Here is a 23,221-nt window from a genome sequence, read left to right as displayed (position 1 = left end):
CCGAGTGCTGGGGAATGCTGCCACCCGCCGGTCACTGCTGGAACTACATCTCCCATTCACTGCCTAAGAGCAATATGATTAACCCCCTCCCTGCTCTACACCTCCCCCCCATTTTAAACATCTACACCCCCTCCACTATATACATCTACATCCCCCCCCCACACTATGTACATCTACCCCCTACACTATATACATCTACACCCCCCACTATATACATATTAACCCCCAGCCTGCTCTACCCCCCTTCCCACTACATATATCTACACCCCCCACTACACAGATTAACCCCTTCCCTGCTCTACCCCCCCCAACTATATACATCTACATCCCCCCCCCCACTATATACACCTGGATCCCCCCCACTATATACATATTGACCCCTTCCATGTTCTACCCCCCCCTCCCACTACATACATCTACACCCCCCACTATATATATATTAACCCCTTCCCTGCTCTACCCCCCCTCCCACTACATACATCTACACCCCCCACTACATAGATTAACCCCTTCCCTGCTCTACACCCCCCCACTATATACAGAGTAGCCCCTTACCCGCTCTACACCTCTCCCCACTAGATGTATATAGTTGGGGGGAGGTATATATAGTGGGGGGGTATAGATGTAAGTAGAGTGTGTGTGTGTGGGGGGGAGGTGTAGAGCAGGGAAGGGGTTACTCTGTATATGGGGGGAGGTTTAGATGTACAGTATCTCCCAGAAGGGGGGAGGGGACTCACTTCTGGGAGATACTGTAGAGAGATGCAGTCTGTGTCCTGGTCCCAGCATTCTCATTGTACCTCTGTACTCCTCTCCTCTCTATGTCAGACACACAGTCATATAAACACCACAATAATAAAACTCAGACACCACAATTCCAGTATTTTATTCTGTCTGCAGAATCCTCCCGGAACAGTCGGATACAATGTAACATCGTACAGAGGAATGATTCCTTTATTATACTTCATGGGTGAATAAACAGAGTACAGAGGACATCCCTCCCCATTGGTGGACAGAGGAATGGAAGGACCATGGTGGAGTTATCAGATGAATTCTTTCTCTGCTGCACACCCCCTACTACATGACACCACCCCTACCCCTCATCTCAGGTGATTATGGGGGGGGGGGGGGGGGGGTTACATACAGTACAGACATGGCTCTATAGAATACCCCTCATCTCAGGTGATGTATGGGGGGGGTACGTATAGTACAGTCATGGCTCTCCATAGAATACCCCTCATCTCAGGCGATGTATGGGGGGGTACATACAGTATAGTAATGGCTCTCTATAGGATACCCCTCATCTCAGGTGATGTATGGGGGGGGTACATACAGTAGTCATGGCTCTCTATAGGATACCCCTCATCTCAGGTGATGTATGGGGGGGGTACATACAGTAGTCATGGTTCTCTATAGGACACCCCTCATCTCAGGTGATGTATGGGGGGGGGTACATACAGTAGTCATGGCTCTCTATAGGATACCCCTCATCTCAGGTGATGTATGGGGGGGGTACATACAGTAGCCATGGCTCTCTATAGGATACCCCTCATCTCAGGTGATGTATGGGGGGGGGGGTACATACAGTAGCCATGGTTCTCTATAGGACACCCCTCATCTCAGGTGATGTATGGGGGGGGTACATACAGTAGTCATGGCTCTCTATAGGATACCCCTCATCTCAGGTGATGTATGGGGGGGGTACATACAGTAGTCATGGTTCTCTATAGGACACCCCTCATCTCAGGTGATGTATGGGGGGGGGTACATACAGTAGTCATGGCTCTCTATAGGATACCCCTCATCTCAGGTGATGTATGGGGGGGGGTACATACAGTAGTCATGGCTCTCTATAGGATACCCCTCATCTCAGGTGATGTATGGGGGGGGGGTACATACAGTAGTCATGGCTCTCTATAAGATACCCCTCATCTCAGGTGATGTATGGGGGGGTACATACAGTATAGTAATGGCTCTCTATAGGATACCCCATATCTCAGGTGATGTATGGGGGGGAGGTACATACAGTAGCCATGGCTCTTTATAGGATACCCCTCATCTCAGGTGATGTATGGGGGGGGTACATACAGTAGTCATGGCTCTCTATAGGATACCCCTCATCTCAGGTGATGTATGGGGGGGGTACATACAGTGGTCATGGTTCTCTGTAGGATACCCCTCATCTCAGGTGATGTATGGGGGGGGGGGGTACATACAGTACAGTCATGGCTCTATAGGATACCCCTCATCTCAGGTGATGTATTGGGGGGGGGGTACATACAGTAGTCATGGCTCTCTATAGGATACCCCTCATCTCAGGTGATGTATTGGGGGGGGGGTACATACAGTAGCCATGGCTCTCTATAGGATACCCCTCATCTCAGGTGATGTATGGGGGGGGGGGTACACACAGTAGCCATGGCTCTCTATAGGATACCCCTCATCTCAGGAGATGTATGGGGGGGGGTACATACAGTAGTCATGGCTCTCTATAGGATACCCCTCATCTCAGGAGATGTATGGGGGGGGGGGGGGGTACACACAGTAGTCATGGCTCTATAGGATACCCCTCATCTCAGGAGATGTATGGGGGGGGGGGTACACACAGTAGTCATGGCTCCATAGGATACCCCTCATCTCAGGTGATGTATGGGGGGGGGTACATACAGTAGTCATGGCTCTCTATAGGATACCCCTCATCTCAGGAGATGTATGGGGGGGGGGGTACACACAGTAGTCATGGCTCTATAGGATACCCCTCATCTCAGGTGATGTATGGGGGGGGGGTACATACAGTAGTCATGGCTCTATAGGATACCCCTCATCTCAGGTGATGTATGGGGGGGGGGGTACACACAGTAGTCATGGCTCTATAGGATACCCCTCATCTCAGGTGATGTATGGGGGGGGGGGGGGTACATACAGTAGTCATGGCTCTATAGGATACCCCTCATCTCAGGTGATGTATGGAGGGGGGGGGTACACACAGTAGTCATGGCTCTCTATAGGACACCCCTCATCTCAGGTGATGTATGGGGGGGGGGGGGTACAGTAGTCATGGCTCTCTATAGGACACCCCGTACAATACAGTGACAGTTCTGTAGATCCAGCAGACAAGGAATGCAGGTGACATAATGTTGGATTTTATTGGATGTAATACACAATATTCACCACTAGGAGGAAGAACAAGGAAGTCAATCAATAAATACAATTTTTTAACAGGAGCTGGATGCCCGATTACCTGCAGACTGTACATCACCCCGGGTCAGCAGGCGTATCGCCACCCTTGCAGTAGCGCACCCCTCTTTATGAACCCTTCCCCAGCCAGGGGCCAGCTCAGATCAGCTCCCCACCTATGACAGCCGGAGAGGGGGGGGGTCCAATGTGACAAATCATATTACAATAAAACCCAGTAGCGGGGTCATGCTAGAAGCAGCGATTTGTATACATGGTAGACGGCGCCGTTAGTATAAATAATGTGGGGGGGGGGGGCGGTTACAGAGAAAGGGGGCGGAGTCACTCGGATGCAGGTTTCACTTGTTTGGCTGCCTCCATCTTGATTAGAGTCTCATCCCACATGACAAACTGTTTGGAGAGGAGAAGAGTCTGAGGCGGCTGGTTAAGGAGCACACGGCCTCGTTCACACAATGACAATATCCCCGCCATGACCCGCAGCACAGCTTTCATCATTCACAGGTCACAACCAGGGGCGGACTGACCATTTGGAAACTCGGGCACTGCCCGAGGGCCCGGGGTCAGTAGGGGGCCCCATGAGATGCCCCTGGTACCTTTTTCATAGGCTTTTTTGAGTTTGGGAAAGGACACAGGGGCCCCATGATCCCCTATTGCCCGGGGGCCCCATGAGTTGTCGGTCCGCCCCTGGTGACAACTGTAGGCGAAGGACAGCTGACAGGTTGATAGAAGTTACCGCTGGCGGTGGCAACAAATCAGATCACCATCGCTGACCTCCTTCAGGAGTCTATTCCCCTGGCTGTCATGCTGCTCCTCTGCCTTCCCTATTTAGTGAGCTGTACCAAGACTGTCTGCTGTATTCTGAAAGCAAGTCTCTTGGCAGCACTCACCTGTCACATGACAGTATTTTATAAATTGCAGGCAACGTGCTGCAGCTCAGGAGCAGTCTCTAGTGGTCTCTTGTCATTTAGTGGCAGTTTCTTTTTGTAATCGGCGAGCTGGACAGCTGCACAGAGAGCTGGGGGAGGAGAAACAGCAATATACTGGTCTTCCCCATGTATAAGTAAATAGGTGCAGCGCTACGAAGAAAACATTACTATTGTCCGGGAATCTATATATACCAAGAAAAGTGACAGTCTGTGCCGGTCTAGGTGCAAATAAGCTGTAGAATCCACAAATAGTGCTCCAATATCATGTGGTAAAATAGCGCACTCACCAGATGCGTAAAGTATATTACGCATTAAATGACACTGGTTGGGTTTAAAAAGAGGAATAACGGCAGTTACAGTGAAGGAAATCAGTATTTGATCCCCAGTTGTTTTGTGTTTCTTCCATTTGTGAATGATTGCACCGACTGTTGTCACCTTCTCACCAAGCTGCTTGGCCATAGTTTGGTAGCCCAGTCCAGCCTTGTGTAGGTCTACCATCTTGTCCCCGACACCGAAAATGACGTCACCGCGATTACCGGAAGCTCCTCCCCACGTACCGACTAGTTGCGTCACGCCCACTTCGTGACCCTGATGAAGCAACTAGTCGGTACGTGGGGAGGAGCTTCCGGTAATCGCGGTGACGTCATTTCCGGCGTGGGGGCCATATTGGAACACCCTGTGTATTACCCATGCAGTACACCCATAGCATGTGGTAGGAGGCTGGAAGATTCATCGTTTTGTGAGTGGAAATCTACTTTTTATACCTATTACCAAAAAAATTACTGGTTGCACTATGGAGGGTCTCTGCTTGTGTCTTACTATGACCCTGGGAGGAGCTGGCTGCTAAACTGGTGGACGCTGGAGGAGGAAGATATCTTCTAGAGAGTGATCCATACTGATAGGATGGTGTGACCCTGAAAGCGTGCCGGCCCCTTGGGGTCTAAGGAAGGAGGTGAGGGGGCATTTTGGCCGTTAAGGATTGTCACGTGTGAATCACATACACTGCACATAATTCTGCATGAAGAGTGGAGTGTGAAGTTCATCATTAAGCACAGCATCATCAGTATTATTATTATTAACTTTGGACTTTTCTCGTATTTGTACGATCGTTTATTCCTTTGTGCACTTTGTGTGGCACTGTTTATTATTAGTATATATGTTATTATAGTATATATTACTTTATTTTCACGTTTTTGCACGAGATATTCCCCATGAGGGAATACATGCATGACACTGTATATGTATTGAGTATCTTGGATTTATTTTGGGGATTGAGTATATATTGTATTACGGTTCTATTAGATACGAATAAGCGCTGCACTCATAATTTTTGCACTGCACAGGTACCCTGTCTTCCTATAGGCACAGGGTCTGATCTTGCATTTGATTGCATTGGCCTGAAGACACCCTGGGGCTGATCTGGGGTCTAAGATGCATGTATTAGGGCTGGTCTAAGGTCTGCAGGTACAGGGCTTGGGGTTAATTCAAATTCAGGGGCCGAGCCGAGGTCCCCAGTGAGCATGCCGGGGGACAGAGCCAAGGTCCCCAGTGCGTGCGCCGGGGGGCCGAGCCAAGGTCTCCAGTGCATGTGCTGGGGCAGATCTAAGGGTCTCAAGTGCACACGCCAGGGCAGACTTAAGGTCTCAAGTGCTGGCCTGCTGGGGCAAGTCTAAGGGTCTCAAGTGCACGTGCCGGGGCTGACACAAGGTCTCAAGTGCATGCGCGGGGGCAGATATAAGGGTCTCAAGTGCATGCGCCGGGGCAGATATAAGGGTCTCAAGTGCATGCGCTGGGGCAGATATAAGGGTCTCAAGTGCATGCGCTGGGGCAGATATAAGGGTCTCAAGTGCATGCGCGGGGGCAGATATAAGGGTCTCAAGTGCATGCGCCGGGGCAGATATAAGGGTCTCAAGTGCATGCGCCGGGGCAGATATAAGGGTCTCAAGTGCATGCGCCGGGGCAGATATAAGGGTCTCAAGTGCATGAGCTGGGGCAGATATAAGGGTCTCAAGTGCATGCGCGGGGGCAGATATAAGGGTCTCAAGTGCATGCGCCGGGGCAGATATAAGGGTCTCAAGTGCATGCGCCGGGGCTCATCTGAACTCACAGCTCTACTGCTAGTAGCCAATCACACTAATTATATAACAATCAGTTTTTAGCTTGTCATTGTACAGATATACTGTAAGTGCAAAAATTTAAAAAAAAGGACAAAAATGCAAGATTGATCATTGCTCTATTGCTTGTGAAGATGCCATGTATTGTGCTGCCACTCCGTAGCTCTGCGGCTGTATTCTTCTATAAATTGTAATATAAAAAGAAGAAGTGTCTTTTACAATCTCTTATAATACAGCCGCAGACTCTAACACTCTCCTGTAACAAGGCGGCTCTCGTGTGACAGCAGTTGGATGGTGAGTGTGAACCGGTGTGTGCCAGGCAACAAGCAATCTACAGAACCAGAGCCATGCCGGCCCCTACGCACGGTCCCTACGCACAGTCCCTGAAGTCTCCATACAAAGGATACAAGCTTGTTATAGTCCTCCAGCAGCTTCTTGGTCTCAGCAGAGATCTCCTCACACTGGTCCTAGAGGAAGAAACACTCGAAATGAAGGCGGGTCACCGGCAGCGCAACGTCTGCAAGGGTTGCAAATGATTACAGAGCTGTGTGAACCACTGAGCCTACAGTCGCTCACATCCATAGCTGGACATACTGGGGGATATTTACTAAAGCTGCATGGTGCAAAATCCGGTGCAGCTCTACACAGAAACCAATCAGCTTCCAGGTTTCATTGCTACAGCTTAACTGAACAAGCTGAAGTTGGAAGCCGATTGGCTCCCACGCACAGCTGCACCGGATTCTGAGCGCTCCGGTTTTAGTAAATCCATCCCCGTTGGCTACTTCCAGCCCAACTCCGTTTTGAATGGAACCCCTACAACTTACCTCCCCCCCCCTTCACAGGCTAACAGAGTAAAGATCACCACACACATTATAACCTGATTGTACAATCTCCTTTAGATCTGCCACCAACGATGTAGTATGAGGACCTGCCTGACTGGATACTAGTTAGAAAGTCTGCCTTCATATTAAATGGTGTTGGTAAAGCTAAAGAAGATTGTACAATATTGTATAATGTATGGCCAGATTGGCAGAACGTTTCCTTATCAGTACAATGGAAAAAGGTTAGACCCTGCATCGGGTTCTCACGGTCTGTCTTCCTGTCCCATGGAAAACAGTCCCCCTAACTTCTTTTCCTGCTGTCACAGGGACAGGAAGCGCGTCAAAAGTAATATTACACCTTTCATGATAAACGTTCATTTCCTCTTATATGATTGTCAGCTCCCAGGATCAGGGCCCTCCTGTCCCTCTTGTATTGAACTGTATTGTTGCTGTATTGTCTCCCGTTATATTGTACAGCGCTGAGCAAACTGTTGACGCCATAAATCCTGTATAATAATAATATATAAATCCTGTATAATAATAATAATAATAATATATAAATCCTGTATAATAATAATAATAATAATAAAATAATATATAAATCCTGAATAATAATAATAATATAAATCCTGTATAATAATAATAATAATAATAATAATAATATATAAATCCTGTATAATAATAATATATAAATCCTGTATAATAATAATAATAATATAAATCCTGTATAATAATAATATAAATCCTGAATAATAATAATAATAATAATAATAATAAAATAATATAAATCCTGAATAATAATAATAATATAAATCCTGAATAATAATAATAATATAAATCCTGTATAATAATAATATAAATCCTGTATAATAATAATATAAATCCTGAATAATAATAATAATAATATAAATCTTGAATAATAATAATAAAATAATATAAATCCTGAATAATAATAATAATATAAATCCTGTATAATAATAATAATATAAATCCTGTATAATAATAATATAAATCCTGAATAATAATAATAATAATAATAAAATAATATAAATCCTGAATAATAATAATAATATAAATCCTGTATAATAATATAAATTCTGTATAATAATAATATAAATCCTGAATAATAATAATAATATAAATCCTGTATAATAATATAAATTCTGTATAATAATAATATAAATCCTGAATAATAATAATATAAATCCTGAATAATAATAATATAAATCCTGTATAATAATAATAATTTTGTAAACTGAATTTTTTTTTTTAACCACTTCCCATCCGGCCGCTGTATATAAACGGCCGGACGGTGGCAGTGCAGGGGCGGGTTGCCGTTCATAAACTGCGCCCACCATTTTTGATTGTGCACACTCCTTGGGAGCGTATAGCACCACGATCCGGTGCCCACTGTGTCCTCCGGACACAGTGGAACACCGTCCGGCCTATGTATATAAACGGCCAGATGGGAGCAGTGCAGGGGCGGGCCATTTTAGCCTGGGAGCGCGCAGCATCACGTTCCGGTGCCCGCTGTGACCTCCGCACCGATCGCTGTACGGGACCTCTGTGTGATTGGCCAATCAGTGATCACATGCAGAGTAGTAAGCAAGATGTCACTTCTGACATCATTGCTTACTAAGTGTGAAATCTGTGAATGATCACAGAGATCACATGATACAGGGCTATTCACAACAGCCTTGTACCATGTGACAAGCTGTGACCAATCACAGCTCACTCAGTAGTTCTTAATGGCTTCAAGAATGCAGCCAGAGAGAAGGAGAAATTATTGATTTTACAGCCTTTATGGGTATAAAAGCAATCAGTGTAAAAAGAAAAAAATCTTCATCACCCCCCACAAGTAGTACAGTGTCACTACTGTATGGTGAAACTGTACTGCTAGGGTGACAGTATGTTTTAAAAAAAAAAAAACAAATATGAAAAAAAATTAGATAAAAATGTGATTTTTTTTTTTTTTTAAATTATAATTTTTGGTTATAAACTAATTGGGTTATTTTTTTTTACTAAAAAGATAGACGAATACACTTTTTACATACAGTGTAAAAAAAAAATCATCATCACCCCCCACAAGTAGTACAGTATATTTAAAAAAAAAAAATTTAATAAAAATGTAAAACATTTTTGAAAAAAAAATTATAAATTTTTGGTTATAAACTAATTTGGGTTATTTTTTTTTACTAAAAAGATAACTCAATACATTTTTGTCCAAGATGATGAAATATTATTTATTTGCAAAATTTTATAAGAAAAACACTTTTTTTCAAAATTTTTGGAATTTTTCATTTACATAAGAAAAAAATAAAAATCCCAGTGGTGAATAAATACCACCAAAATAAAGCTTTTTCTGTCTCAAAAAAATGCTAAAAAATTCAGTGTTGCATGACCGCGCAATTGTCATTTAAGTGCGACAGTGCTGAAAGCTGAAAATTGGCCTGGACTTGAAGTGGTTAAATAGCTGCTAACATTTTCTTTTGCCTTTCAGACATGTGCCCAGCACTGCCTGCCTACCATAGCGCTTCCCCAGTTATTATGTCAGGACTAAATGTCCCATGAACCTTTGCATGCATGTATTGTACTGGCACATGCTTCCTACCATGTCAGCTGGTGGGTGGTGCAGATGTCTTCCTATTGTGCAGCCTTCATGTGTGCACACAACGGCCTCCTGTCCCTGGTCGGGAGCATGCCACATCCTTTTAGACGTGAATGCTAAAATATTGCAAACTTTAGCTGTGCAATCTGCTGATTAGTTGCTTGATTGTACTCTAATAGAAAGTAATCAAGCAATTGATCAGCAGATTGCACAGCTAAAGTCTGCGGCACTCAGTTCCAAATTCAGGGTGGCTATGATCAATTGTAGGGTCTCTATGGAGCCCTACCCAAAAAATTGGAAGTTAATTTCAGCAATTCACCTTGTTCCGAAGCTGCATAAATATATATTATATATAAATATATAAGACTGGGCCTATATACAGGTGAAAGTCGAAAAATTAGAATATTGTGCAAAAGTTCATTTATTTCAGTGCAGCAACTTGAAAGGTGAAACTAATATATGAGACTCATTACATGCAAAGCAAGATAGTTCAAGCCGTGATTTGTCATCATTGTGATGATTATGGCTTACAGCTCATGAAAACCCCAAATCCACAATCTCAGAAAATGAGAATATTGTGAAAAGGTGGAATATTCTCGGCTCAAAGTGTCCCACTCTAATCAGCTCATTCAGCCATAACACCTGCAAAGGGTTCCTGAGCCTTTAAATGGTCTCTCAGTCTGGTTCAGTAGGAATCACAATCATGGGAAAGACTGCTGACCTGACACCATCATTGACACCCTCCATAAGGAGGGAAAGCCTCAAAAGGTCATTGCAGAAGAAGTTGGATGTTCCCAAAGTGCTGTATCAAAGCACATTAATAGAAAGTTATGTGGAAGGGAAAAGTGTGGAAGAAAAAGGTGCACAAGCAGCAGGGATGACCGCAGCCTGGAGAGGATTGTCAGCAAAAGGCCATTCAAAAGTGTTGGGGACTTTCACAAGGAGTGGACTGAGGCTGGAGTCAGTGCATCAAGAGCCACCACACACAGACGGATACTGGACATGGGCTTCAAATGTCATATTCCTCGTCAAGCCGCTCCTGAACAACAAACAATGTCAGAAGCGTCTTACCTGGGCTAAAGAAAAACAGACCTGGTCTGTTGCTCAGTGGTCCAAAGTCCTCTGTTCTGATGAGAGCAACTTTTGCATCTCATTTGGAAACCAAGGACCCAGAGTATGGAGGAAGAATAGAGAGGCCCAAGGGCCCCAAGTATGGAGGAAGAATGGAGAGGCCCAAGGACCCCGAATATGGAGGAAGAATGGAGAGGCCCAAGGACCCCGAATATGGAGGAAGAATGGAGAGGCCCAAGGACCCCGAGTATGGAGGTAGAATGGAGAGGCCCAAGGACCCCGAGTATGGAGGAAGAATGGAGAGGCCCAAGGACCACGAGTATGGAGGAAGAATGGAGGGGCCCAAGGACCCCGAGTATGGAGGAAGAATAGAGAGGCCCAAGGACCCCGAGTATGGAGGAAGAATGGAGAGGCCCAAGGACCCAGAGTATGGAGGAAGAATGGAGAGGCCCAAGGACCCCGAGTATGGAGGAAGAATGGAGAGGCCCAAGGACCCCGAGTATGGAGGAAGAATGGAGAGGCACAAGGACCCCGAGTATGGAGGAAGAATGGAGAGGCCCAAGGACCCCGAGTATGGAGGAAGAATGGAGAGGCACACACTGCAAGATGCTTGAAGTCCAGTGTAAAGTTTCCACAGTCTGTGTTGATTTGGGGAGCCATGTCATCTGCTGGTGTTGGTCCACTGTGCTTCATTAAGTCCAGGGTCAGAGCAGCCGTCTACCAGGAGATTTTGGAGCCCGTCATGCTTCCTTCCACAGACTAGCTTTATGGGGATGTTGACTTCATTTTCCAGCAGGACTTGGCTCCGCCCACACTGCCAAAAGCACCAAAACCTGGTTCAATGACCGTGGGATTACTGTGCTTGATTGGCCAGCAAACTCGCCTGACCTGAACCCCATAGAGAATCTATGGGGCATTGCCAAGAGAAAGATGAGAGACATGAGACCGAACAATGCAGAAGAGCTGAAGGCCGCTATTGAAGCATCCTGGTCTTCCATAACACCTCAGCAGTGCCACAGGCTGATAGCTTCCATGCCACGCCGCATTGAGGCAGTAATTGCTGCAAAAGGGGCCCAAACCAAGTACTGAGTACATATGCAGCTTCTACTTTTCAGAGGTCCAATATTGTTCTATGTACAATCCTTGTTTTATTGATTGCATGGAATATTCTCATTTTCTGAGATTGTGGATTTGGGGTTTTCATGAGCTGGAAGCCATAATCATCACAATGATGACAAATCACGGCTTGAACTATCTTGCTTTGCATGGAATGAGTCTCATATATTAGTTTCACCTTTTAAGTTGCTGCACTGAAATAAATGAATGAATGCACCATATTCTCATTTTTCGAGTTTCACCTGTAAGTATGTGTCGCAACAAGAATATATTTGCAGTCTCTGGTGGGTTAATATCACTCAAAATCTCTCCTACGGGGTCATCTTCTCCCCCCCAAACATAAATCCCCCTACTAGCAGAAATCCTCCCCCCTCAAATCCCTCTTAACACAAAAACACAAATCCCTCCTCCCCAAAACAAAATTCCCTTCCTAGCACAAAGACCCCCATATACCCCCACAAGCACAAATCCTCCCCCAGCGCATATCCCCCTATTTATCCATACTAGCACACATCCTCCTCCCTCAAATCGCCCTTCCTAGCACAAATTCTCCCCCCCCCAAAAAAAAAAAAAAAATTAAAATGTCCCTTCTCAGCACAAGGGACTCCTCAGGACAAACACCCTCCCCCCCTCAAATCCCACCTCCTATCACAAATCCTCTACCACCCCCCCCCCCCCTAATTTCCACATGAGCATAAATCTTTCCCTCAGCACAAGTCTCCCCTCCTAGCACAAATCCTCCCCCTCAATTCCCCCTTCCTAACTCAAATCCCCCCCCCCCCCCAAAAAAATAATAAAAATTTAATAAAATAAAATCCCTCACCAGCACAAATCCCCTCCCTGCACAGATGTCCCCCCAAAAAACACCACCCTCCCCCCTCTTAAATCACTCCCCTACATAAATCCCTCCCCCCTCCAAATCCATCACTAATCCTCCCACCCAAGCACACTCTAATCTCCAGCTTCTTACTTTGCCCCCCCCCCCCCCCCATTGTCCCCAGTGCAATTTCATCCATGAAACACACAGATTTGAGATGCAGTGGTAGTAGCTGTGTGAATTCCCATCCCCCCCCCCCCCCAGGCTCCCCCTCATCTGGGTACATTAGAATTTAGGAGGAGCCTAGGGCAAGTGGATTTAACACTTCCGCCAGGCAGCCGGTGGGGGGAGATCCCGGCTCCTACATGGGATCACGGCTGGGGACACCTGACTGTCAAATTGGGACTTTACAGGTTTGCAAACCCAGCACCGTCCCCATCTGACAGTCCTGATGCAGAAGAGATCAGCAGCAGCAGGACTCCAGAAGAAGAGCTGGCGGGGACAGAGAGCGTCTCCTCGCGGTTCTCTTCTGCTCTCCGGATTCGGCTTGTGACATTCAGCGCTGACAGGAGTAGCTATGCTGCGGTTGCTACTCCTGTCAGGTTGCAGCGGCAGGAACTTTCTAGGGTGCCCCCTAACCTCACATGACACCAGTACCAGCAGTAGCCCCCCCATTGTCCTGTACCAGGAGTAGCCCCCCCATTGTCCTGTACCAGGAGTAGCCCCCCCATTGTCCTGTACCAGGAGTAGCCCCCCCATTGTCCTGTACCAGGAGTAGCCCCCCCATTGTTCTGTACCAGGAGTAGCCCCCCCATTGTTCTGGCCCTGCATGTGTAGTCAGTAATGCTCCCATACTGTATTATCCGTACATCAATCACAGACATGACAGACCTGTTGCTGGATGTGGATCTGGGACAGGGTCTGTAACCTGGAGACCTGAGCTGGAACCGCTGGGGGGAGAAACACAAGAAAATAGAACGGATTTACAAATCTTACTATGTAATGTATGCATATGAAATATTCCCTTTTAACCCCTCCCCCCCAGCTTTCCAACCAACAAAGTACTTTTGCTTTCATGATACGCCTCTTTTGCATCCCTGTGCTGTCATCATTAACCACTTCCCGACCGGCTGTTGCATATAAACGGCCGGACGGTGGCAGTGCAGGGTCGGGGGGCCGTTTATGAACGACCTCCCCTCACCCTGCTTGTGCGCGCTCCCTGGGAGCGGGCAGCACCGTGCCCGCTGTGTCCACCGGACACAGTGAAACACCGATCGGACGGGACCTCTGTACGAGGTCCCGATCATGTGATCACTGATTGGCCAATCAGTGATCACATGCAAAGTAGTAAGGAAGATGTCACTTGTGACATCATTGCTTACTACGTGTGAAATCTGTGAATGATCACAGAGGTCACATGGTACAAGGCCATTCACAACAGCCTTGTACCATGTGACAAGCTGTGACCAATCACAGCTCACTCAGTACTTCTCAATGAGTGCAGGAATGCAGACAGAGAGAAAGAGAAATGATTGCTTTTACATCCTATATGGGTGTAAAAGCAATCAGTGTAAAAAAAAAAAAAAAAAATCTTCATCACCCCCCACAAGTAGTACAGTGTCACCATGGTGACACTGTACTGCTAGGGTGACAGTATGTAAAAAAAAAAAATAATAATATAAAAAAATAAAATAAAAATGTAAAAAAAAATGTTTAAAAATTATAATTTTTGGTTATAAACTAATTTTTATTTTTTTTTTAGTAAAAAGATAACGGAATAAATTTTGGCAAAGATTTATGATGAAATATTATTTATTTGCAAAATTTTATTAAAAAAACACTTTTGTTCAAAATTTTTGGACTTTTTCATTTACATAGCAAAAAAAATAAAAATCCCAGTGGTGAATAAATACCACCAAAATAAAGCTTTATCTGTCTCAAAAAAAATGGTCAAAAATTAATTTGGGTACAGTGTTGCATGACCGCGCAATTGTCATTCAAAGTGTGATAGCGCTGAAAGCTGAAAATTGCCCTGGTCAGGAAGGGGGTGAAAGTGTCCGGTCTGGAAGTGGTTAAGGAATTTCTGCGGGTCGATTCTCGGTAGTGATTGGGCTAGAAATGTCACTGCGCCCCGCCCCTAGCGTCATATTAACCCCTTCCCGCCAACGTCACACAAATATGCGGCCTCATAGAACTGGGATTTTTTTCAGTGGGGCCGCATATTTGCTTACCCATATTCAAAACCTTTTTCTTATCCTTAACTTAAAATATTAAATCAAACCATAACATAAAATATAAATAAAAGTCCCAAAGAAATAAATAAATTTCCAAGTCCAAAAAAATCTCTCAATCCGGTGTGTCCAACTTCAATATTTCCATCATTCCGGAACCCAGTGAATACCTCGAAAAAATGAAACTAAAATAGTGTATTACCTTCAAAATAAATAAGTATATACTATATTCTGTGCAAAATAAAATAGATTCAACTGTAACACGTGAATCGTGCAAAATCACTCTGTGTACACTATAAACTAATAAATACTGACAAATTGTGTACACTCAAAACAAAAAAATAAAATAAATAAAAGACAATATAAAATTTAATTATATAAAACATTTTTTTAAATAAACAAAGTAAATCAATTTTAGGCAACAAAAAAAAAAAAAATATATAAAATTAAAATAATATAAAAAATAAAAGTGAACACTCCGTGACCACCTCTATATGGCAAGAATGCATACATCTACCCTCATGGAGTAATATCAAGCCTTAAGGGATATTCAGATGTTTAGCAGTCACTTACAGGCTCTCAATAGCTGTATGCAGGGTAAACCTTTAACCTCCCTAGCAGTCTGATGATGTCCATATTTCTGTGCTCAAAGCGGTACATTTTTTTGCATGGAAATACGTATATTTTTTATTGTAGCCTGTAATTTTTAGGAATAACTCACTGAAATCTGTCCGAACAAGAGTCTAGTAAACATCCCGGGGAGGATAAAACTTGAAACACGAAATCATAAATTATAATAATCATAAAAAATAATATAATAATAAATTTAATTCAATAATATAATCAAACCAAAAACACTGAAATGTGAAATATAGCGCCAAGTTCGCACATCGCTGAGCTCAGTCGCAGAATCGTTTTCAGTGTCTGATGAGGAATTTCCCCCACCAATCATTATCACTCAATTCTGCAAGTGGTTCTGATTTACTATCGCTGTTCTCTAGCCGGTCTAAAACCGCGTCTGACCTAAAGGGACGCTTTTTGGACGCCATGGACGTTTCTCAGTTTCCAGGCAGAAAGAACAGTAAAAATGCAGGCAGGGCGCCGGACAAAGCACTCGGGACAAAATGTATGTGAAATGGTTTGATACAGGAATGTTATACTATGTGATTTTAGTGGATTTAGTGAATGTCACTTTTTCACATTTTAAAATTTCCCGCCAGTTCCGTCCCCCGTACGTCCCGACGTCGCAGGGAACGGAACCCAGGTGACAGATTAGTCTGGTCTGAACGGTCAGGACATAGCGGGATGGCTGGGGGCTGTCCGCAGGGGGTCGCACCTTACCTTTGATGTGTTCGCTGTCCAGGAGTGGCTGCAAGGAATGGAGCTGCTCCAGCAGGGCGGCCTGGGACAGAATATACGGCTCCTCTGAATGGGGAAAAAAAAAAAGAAATGCAGCGTCACACCCCGAGCAGCACGGCTTCCTTACATTACCCCATCCATCTACTACTGGTGACAGAAGAGCTGCGGGACACGCAGCAGTTTACGGATCAGAAATGTAGAATAAATCATAAATTCCGTCAGCAGTCATCCTGATCCCCATCCCCAGCACTCACACAGGCAAAGTGACGCACCCGCACGTCGCTGCCTGCCTCGGGGTTTAGGGCGCGCATGTGCGCCCCCCACCCACCGGCACCCGCTGTGACTGTACACAGCGGGAGCCTGTCAGCAAGTCCCAGCCAAGGATTTACGGCCGGGATCTGCTATATCCAATCACAGCCCAGAGCTCTGCGTTGTTAGGCACACATTTAACTGCTCGATCGCCCTAGATGTTAACCCCTTCCCAGCCAGTGCCATTAGTACAATGACCAAGCATAGTATTATATCTGTATTGGTGTCACTGGAGATGCCATCACTGATCACCGTATTGGTGTCACTGGAGATGCCATCACTGATCACCGTATTGGTGTCACTGGAGATGCCATCACTGATCACCGTATTGGTGTCACTGGAGATGCCATCACTGATCACCGTATTGGTGTCACTGGAGATGCCATCACTGATCACCGTACTGGTGTCACTGGAGAGGTCATCACTGATCACCGTACTGGTGTCACTGGAGAGGTCATCACTGATCACCGTACTGGTGTCACTGGAGAGGTCATCACTGATCACCGTATTGGTGTCACTGGAGATGCCATCACTGATCACCGTATTGGTGTCACTGGAGAGGTCATCACTGATCACCGTACTGGTGTCACTGGAGAGGTCATCACTGATCACCGTACTGGTGTCACTGGAGAAGTCATCACTGATCACCGTACTGGTGTCACTGGAGAAGTCATCACTGATCACCGTACTGGTGTCACTGGAGAGGTCATCACTGATCACCGTACTGGTGTCACTGGAGAGGTCATCACTGATCACCGTACTGGTGTCACTGGAGATGCCATCACTGATCACCGTACTGGTGTCACTGGAGAGGTCATCACTGATCACCGTACTGGTGTCACTGGAGAGGTCATCACTGATCACCGTACTGGTGTCACTGGAGAGGTCATCACTGATCACCGTATTGGTGTCACTGGAGAGGTCATCACTGATCACCGTATTGGTGTCACTGGAGAGGTCATCACTGATCACCGTATTGGTGTCACTGGAGAGGTCATCACTGATCACCGTATTGATGTCACTGGAGATGTCATCACTGTATTGGTGTCACTAGAGATGTCATCACTGTATTGGTGTCACTAGAGATGTCAGTGGCAATTAGTCAGCTTCCCCCCAATGGTCAGTTAGTGTCAGATCTCAATCTCATTATAGGTTGCTGATCCCCGCAATTACTAGTATACATATTATAAAAAAAAATCCAGTATATATCCCATAGTTTTGTAGACTCTAAAACGTTCGAACAAACCAATCAATATACACTTATTGGGATTTTTTTTTTTTTACCAAAGCCATTTTGGCCATAATTTATGAAAAAAGGAGTGGGGTTTTTTTTTGGATACATTTCATAGCAAAAGGTAAAAAATAGTGTTTTTTTTTTTTTCAAAAATGTGGGTCTTTTTTGTTTATATAATAATAACAACATAAAAAAAACCCCACACAGTGGTAATCAAATACCAGGAAAAGAAAGCTCTATTTGTGTGAAAAAAGTTTTTATATACTTCCTTTGGGTTCAGCGTTGCATGGCCGTGCAATTACCAGTTAACCCCGTCACGCCGGCGTCTCCCGGCCCTTTAAGAGTTTCAGAAGCCGGGAGGCGGGGCAGGATTTAGGGTCATGTGACCACCGTGATGCCCCGTCACATGATCGGGAAAGGTCCGGATTGAAGGAGGAGATCGAGACCTTTCCGTGAGTACCGGACGTGTGTGCTTGGGGCGGGCAGGGTGCGCGCTCTCGGCACATATGTCCTTTTTTAATAGAGAGCAAATGTGTGGCCACTCGGCGTCTAGGCCCAGACCCCAGGAGGCCGCACGTTTGCGTTCGGCCGGCGTGAAGAGGTTAAAGTAGCGCAGTGGCGAATAGCAAAAAACGGCCTGGTTGTGAAGAGAGGTAAAACCTTTCCGAAGAGGAGAAGGGCTGCAAATTGATTGGACAGATCCCGTGGCTCTTCATATTACACAGTCCTGGTAAATCTAATGTGGATTGTACGCAGGGGAGGAGAGACAACTCATGGGGCCCCTGGGCAATAGGGGATCATGGGTCCCCTGTGTCCTCACCCACACCCAAAAGAGCCTATGAAAGGTATCAGGGGCATCTCATGGGGCCCCCTACTGACCCCGGGCCCTTGGGCAGTGCCCGAGTTCCCAAATGGTGAGTCCGCCCCTGATTGTACGGTCAGATTGTACCGTGTACGGTGAGCCTATCGCTGAGGGAGGAGACTCACCCGCCAGGATGTATTCCAGTTTCATGGAGTCGGGAACGGCCACTCGATCGATGTAGTGAGGATCCAAATATTTGATCAGATCGTCAACTGAAAACAAACAAAAGGAGATAAATGGATAACCAATGAAACAAGATCATCATACACAGGAAATCCAACTCACCATACATGATACAATCTCTAAACAACCTTAGATCGACCAATATATGAGAACCTACCTCATCTATCATGTCAGTCTGTATCCAATCAGGCAGTCCCTGGCACTACAGACTTGTTGGAAGATCAAAAAGAAACTTCACAGATTGTATAATGTATGGTGGTGTCCGAAGGATCACATTACAACCAACTTTACCAAAATTATATGAGGACCTACCCAAACTGTGCAATCAGGGGCTCCCGGGCAATAGGGGATCATGGGGCCCCTGTGTCCTTGCCCAAACTCAAAAAAGCCTATGAAAAAGGTACCAGGGGCATCTCATGGGGCCCCCTACTGACCCCGGGCCCTCAGGCAGTGCCCAAGTTTCCAAATGGTCAGTCCGCCCCTGCTCATGCGATACAGTTTAGGAAAACGCACTGCGTTTGCGATCTGCTTTTAGGGTGTTGGCAACGATTAATTGAAACCCGCAGCAGATCACAGAACACAGTGTGCCTGCAATACAGGAAACGCACAGGATCTACTGCATGTCCTGCACTGCATCAATGTGAACAGGAGCAGAGAGATACAAAGTAACATTGTTTATAAACATCGATCAGACGGGAGATAGAGAGATACAAAGTAACATTGTTTATAAATATGGATCAGACGGGAGATAGAGAGAAACAAAGTAACATTGTTTATAAATATGGATCAGACGGGAGATGGAGAGATACAAAGTAACATTGTTTATAAACATCGATCAGACGGGAGATATAGAGATACAAAGTAACATTGTTTATAAACATCGATCAGACGGGAAATGGAGAGATACAAAGTAACAATGTTAATAAACATCGATCAGACGGGAAATAGAGAGACACAAAGTAACATTGTTTATAAACATCGATCAGACGGGAGATATAGAGATACAAAGTAACATTGTTTATAAACATCGATCAGACGGGAGATGGAGAGATACAAAGTAACATTGTTTATAAACATCGATCAGACGGGAGATAGAGAGATACAAAGTAACATTGTTTATAAACATCGATCAGACGGGAGATGGAGAGATACAAAGTAACATTGTTTATAAACATCGATCAGAGGGGAGATAGAAAGATACAAAGTAACATTGTTTATAAACATCGATCAGACGGGAGATAGAGAGATACAAAGTAACATTGTTTATAAACATCGATCAGACGGGAGATAGAGAGATACAAAGTAACATTGTTTATAAACATCGATCAGATGGGAAATGGAGAGATACAAAGTAACAATGTTAATAAACATCGATCAGACGGGAGATAGAGAGATACAAAGTAACATTGTTTATAAACATCGATCAGACGGGAGATAGAGAGATACAAAGTAACATTGTTTATAAACATCGATCAGATGGGAAATGGAGAGATACAAAGTAACAATGTTAATAAACATCGATCAGACGGGAAATAGAGAGACACAAAGTAACATTGTTTATAAACATCGATCAGACGGGAAATAGAGAGACACAAAGTAACATTGTTTATAAACATCGATCAGACGGGAGATAGAGAGATACAAAGTAACACTGTTTATAAACATCGATCAGACGGGGGATAGAGAGATACAAAGTAACATTGTTTATAAACATCGATCAGACGGGAGATGGAGAGATACAAAGTAACATTGTTTATAAACATCGATCAGACGGGAGATGCAGAGATACAAAGTAACATTGTTTATAAACATCGATCAGACAGGAGATAGAGAGATACAAAGTAACATTGTTTATAAACATCGATCAGACGGGAGATGGAGAGATACAAAGTAACATTGTTTATAAACATCGATCAGACGGGAGATAGAGAGATTTGGGTTTTGGTTCCCACTGCCAGGACGATGTGTATAGGATTTATATTATAGCTCCCAGCTGTGGCCACTCCTCTCCCAACAGCCAATCCAAAAAAAGGAAAATTAAATGTTTTGCCTCTATGGAGAAGCTGCATGTGATTGGCTGACACAAGGCAGTCAAGGGAAATGGGCACAGGCACAATGCAGAATGCAGCAGGAGGAGTGAGACCACCCGGAAGTGGGCGGAGCAGGGATCTGGCAGTGATTGGTGGGGACACTCACTCTTCTTGTACAGGGTCTTCACACGCTCCCTCTTCCCGGCGAGGTTCCCCAGAGACACCTGGACCTTCAACAACCCGTCCGCAACCTGCAGGATGAGGAGAGAGGAGATCAGAGGAGGACACCACACATGATTTCCGGGAAGGGGGGGGGGTCGGGATCATCATAGAACACAGAGGCCTTGCTTGGGATTAAAGGGGGCATAGACCAGAGGGGGCTATAATTATGGGGGGGGGGTAATGGAATCATGGGAGGGAGGGGAATCATAATGTGGAGAGGACCCGGTGAAGGGGGGATTGGGATCACAGGAGGGGGACATCTTAGAATACTGGGACCAAGCATGAGAAGGGGGAAGGACATAGTAGGGAGCGGATCATGGTGAGGGGGGGATCATAGTAGGAGGGGGGACCATATTGGTGGGTGTTGGATTATAGAGGGGGTGAGACCATGTTGGTGGGGAGGAAGTGGGGGCAAAGAATGGAGGCAACCATGTTGGGGGGGGGCATAGAATGGGGGTAGTATAGAATAAGGCATGGAATTCTATCAGACCATGTTGGTGGGGGGGGGCATAGAATGGAGGCAACCATGTTGGGGGGGGGGCATGGAAGGGGGGTGATCATGTTTATGAGGGGGGGCATGGAATGGAGGTGACCATGTTGGTGGGGAGGGCATGGAATGGAGGTGACCATGTTGGTGGGGGCGGGGCATAGTATGGAGGGGACCATGTTGGGGGGAGGGGCATGTTGGTGGGGGAAGGGCATAGAATGGAGGAGACCATGTTGGTGGGAGGGGCATTGAATGGAATGGAGGGGACCATGTTGGTGGGGGGGGGCATAGAATGGAGGAGACCATGTTGTTGGGGGGTGCATAGAATGGAGGGGGCAATGTTGTTGTGGGGGAATCATGTCCGTGGGTGGGGTAGTTCATAGTATGGAGAAGACCATGTTGGAGGGGAGGGAATGTAAGAGACCATGTTGGTGGGGGGCAAAGAATGGAGAGGACCATGTTAGTGGTGGTGGTGGGGGACATAGTATGGAGGGGCCCATGTTAGTGGTGGTGGTGGGGGACATAGTATGGAGGGGCCCATGTTAGTGGTGGTGGTGGGGGACATAGTATGGAGGGGCCCATGTTAGTGGTGGTGGAGGGGGACATAGTATGGAGGGGCCCATGTTAGTGGTGGTGGTGGGGGACATAGTATGGAGGGGCCCATGTTAGTGGTGGTGGAGGGGGACATAGTATGGAGGGGCCCATGTTGCTAGGGATGGGAGGCATAGTATGGAGGGGATCATTTAGGTGGGGGGGGGGGGACATAGTATGGAGGGGATCATGTTGGTGGGGGACATAGTATGGAGGGGATCATGTTGGTGGGGGACATAGTATGGAGGGGATCATGTTGGTGGGGGACATAGTATGGAGGGGATCATGGTGGGGGACATAGTATGGAGGGGATCATGTTGGTGGGCAGGTGGGGGGCATAGTATGGGGGGGTCAGAGAATGGAGGGGATCATTTTGGTGGGAGGGGGGACTAAGGTTGGAGGGGACCATGTTGGTGGGGAGGGGGGAACATGGGGTAGAGGACGATGGGGGGAGACCCCTGGGGGCGGGGTTGTCATGGTGACATGCTGAGGAAGGACAGGGCGGCGGGTGGCATTGCACACATCACCTTCCTGGCCGGCACTCCGCTCTCCCCGTACAGCCGCCTCTCCACCTCCTCCAGCCGGCACTGCAACTCCCGGAGCTCCGCCATCACAGCCAGCCGCACCGATATCGCATCATCACCCGGCGACCCCCGCCCTGCGTTCCACCGACCGGACGTGACGACACCGGGGGAGAGGACATGCCCGTGACAGCGCTGACAACACTGGCTCCTCCCTCTGTACTCAGCTCTATAGGCTGCAAGGGCTGGAGCCTGTATATGGGCGGAGCCTGAGAGGAACACACCCCCCGACAGCCCTGATCACTGTGCGTGTCCCCGGCTGCAGGACATTCCTCTCACTTCCGGCACAGGTGACACCCCGAAAAATCTATCCTTCTGTTCTGTACAGAGAGTAACACGGGGAGCCAGTCTCATGTTGTCAGCTTCGGTAGAAGTAGTGGAAGGTTAACACATGTCAGCATTTTTTAATGTTTTGCCTTCTGTGTCCCATCATTGAGATTTCCTTCACCTCCTGCACTAAAGACGAA

At 46.1% G+C, this 23,221-nt stretch overlaps 1 protein-coding gene across 1 annotated transcript; it reads right to left on the bottom strand.

Annotated features, from left to right (window-relative positions):
• Positions 1-867: 867 nt before the first annotated feature.
• On the bottom strand, positions 868-22,859 carry LOC149435700 (dynactin subunit 3-like). Its single transcript, XM_089662472.1, has 7 exons — positions 22,701-22,859; positions 21,040-21,124; positions 18,786-18,872; positions 16,238-16,321; positions 13,557-13,615; positions 6,640-6,699; positions 868-3,603 (listed from the first exon to the last, which is right to left on the bottom strand). Exons 1-7 carry the CDS (start codon positions 22,782-22,784, stop codon positions 3,514-3,516), a joined length of 549 nt encoding a protein of 182 aa, XP_089518598.1. The 5' UTR covers positions 22,785-22,859; the 3' UTR covers positions 868-3,513.
• Positions 22,860-23,221: the final 362 nt, after the last annotated feature.

The sequence above is a fragment of the Staurois parvus genome, unplaced genomic scaffold (genome assembly GCF_062004578.1).
Source record: "Staurois parvus isolate SC_StPar_1 unplaced genomic scaffold, SC_StPar_1.0 ptg001479l, whole genome shotgun sequence".
Classification (NCBI taxonomy): domain Eukaryota; kingdom Metazoa; phylum Chordata; class Amphibia; order Anura; family Ranidae; genus Staurois; species Staurois parvus.
This window is presented reverse-complemented; position numbering and strand designations above follow the sequence as displayed.

Excerpts from the sequence above, each read along its gene's own strand:
- LOC149435700 (XM_089662472.1), bottom strand. The coding sequence starts at position 22,784 with ATGGCGGAGCTCCGGGAGTTGCAGTGCCGGCTGGAGGAGGTGGAGAGG. Across the intron at positions 21,125-22,700 it reads GCGGAGTGCCGGCCAGGAAG|GTTGCGGACGGGTTGTTGAA; the intron begins GTGATGTGTGCA and ends CTCATCCTGCAG. Across the intron at positions 18,873-21,039 it reads GAAGACCCTGTACAAGAAGA|TTGACGATCTGATCAAATAT; the intron begins GTGAGTGTCCCC and ends GTTTGTTTTCAG.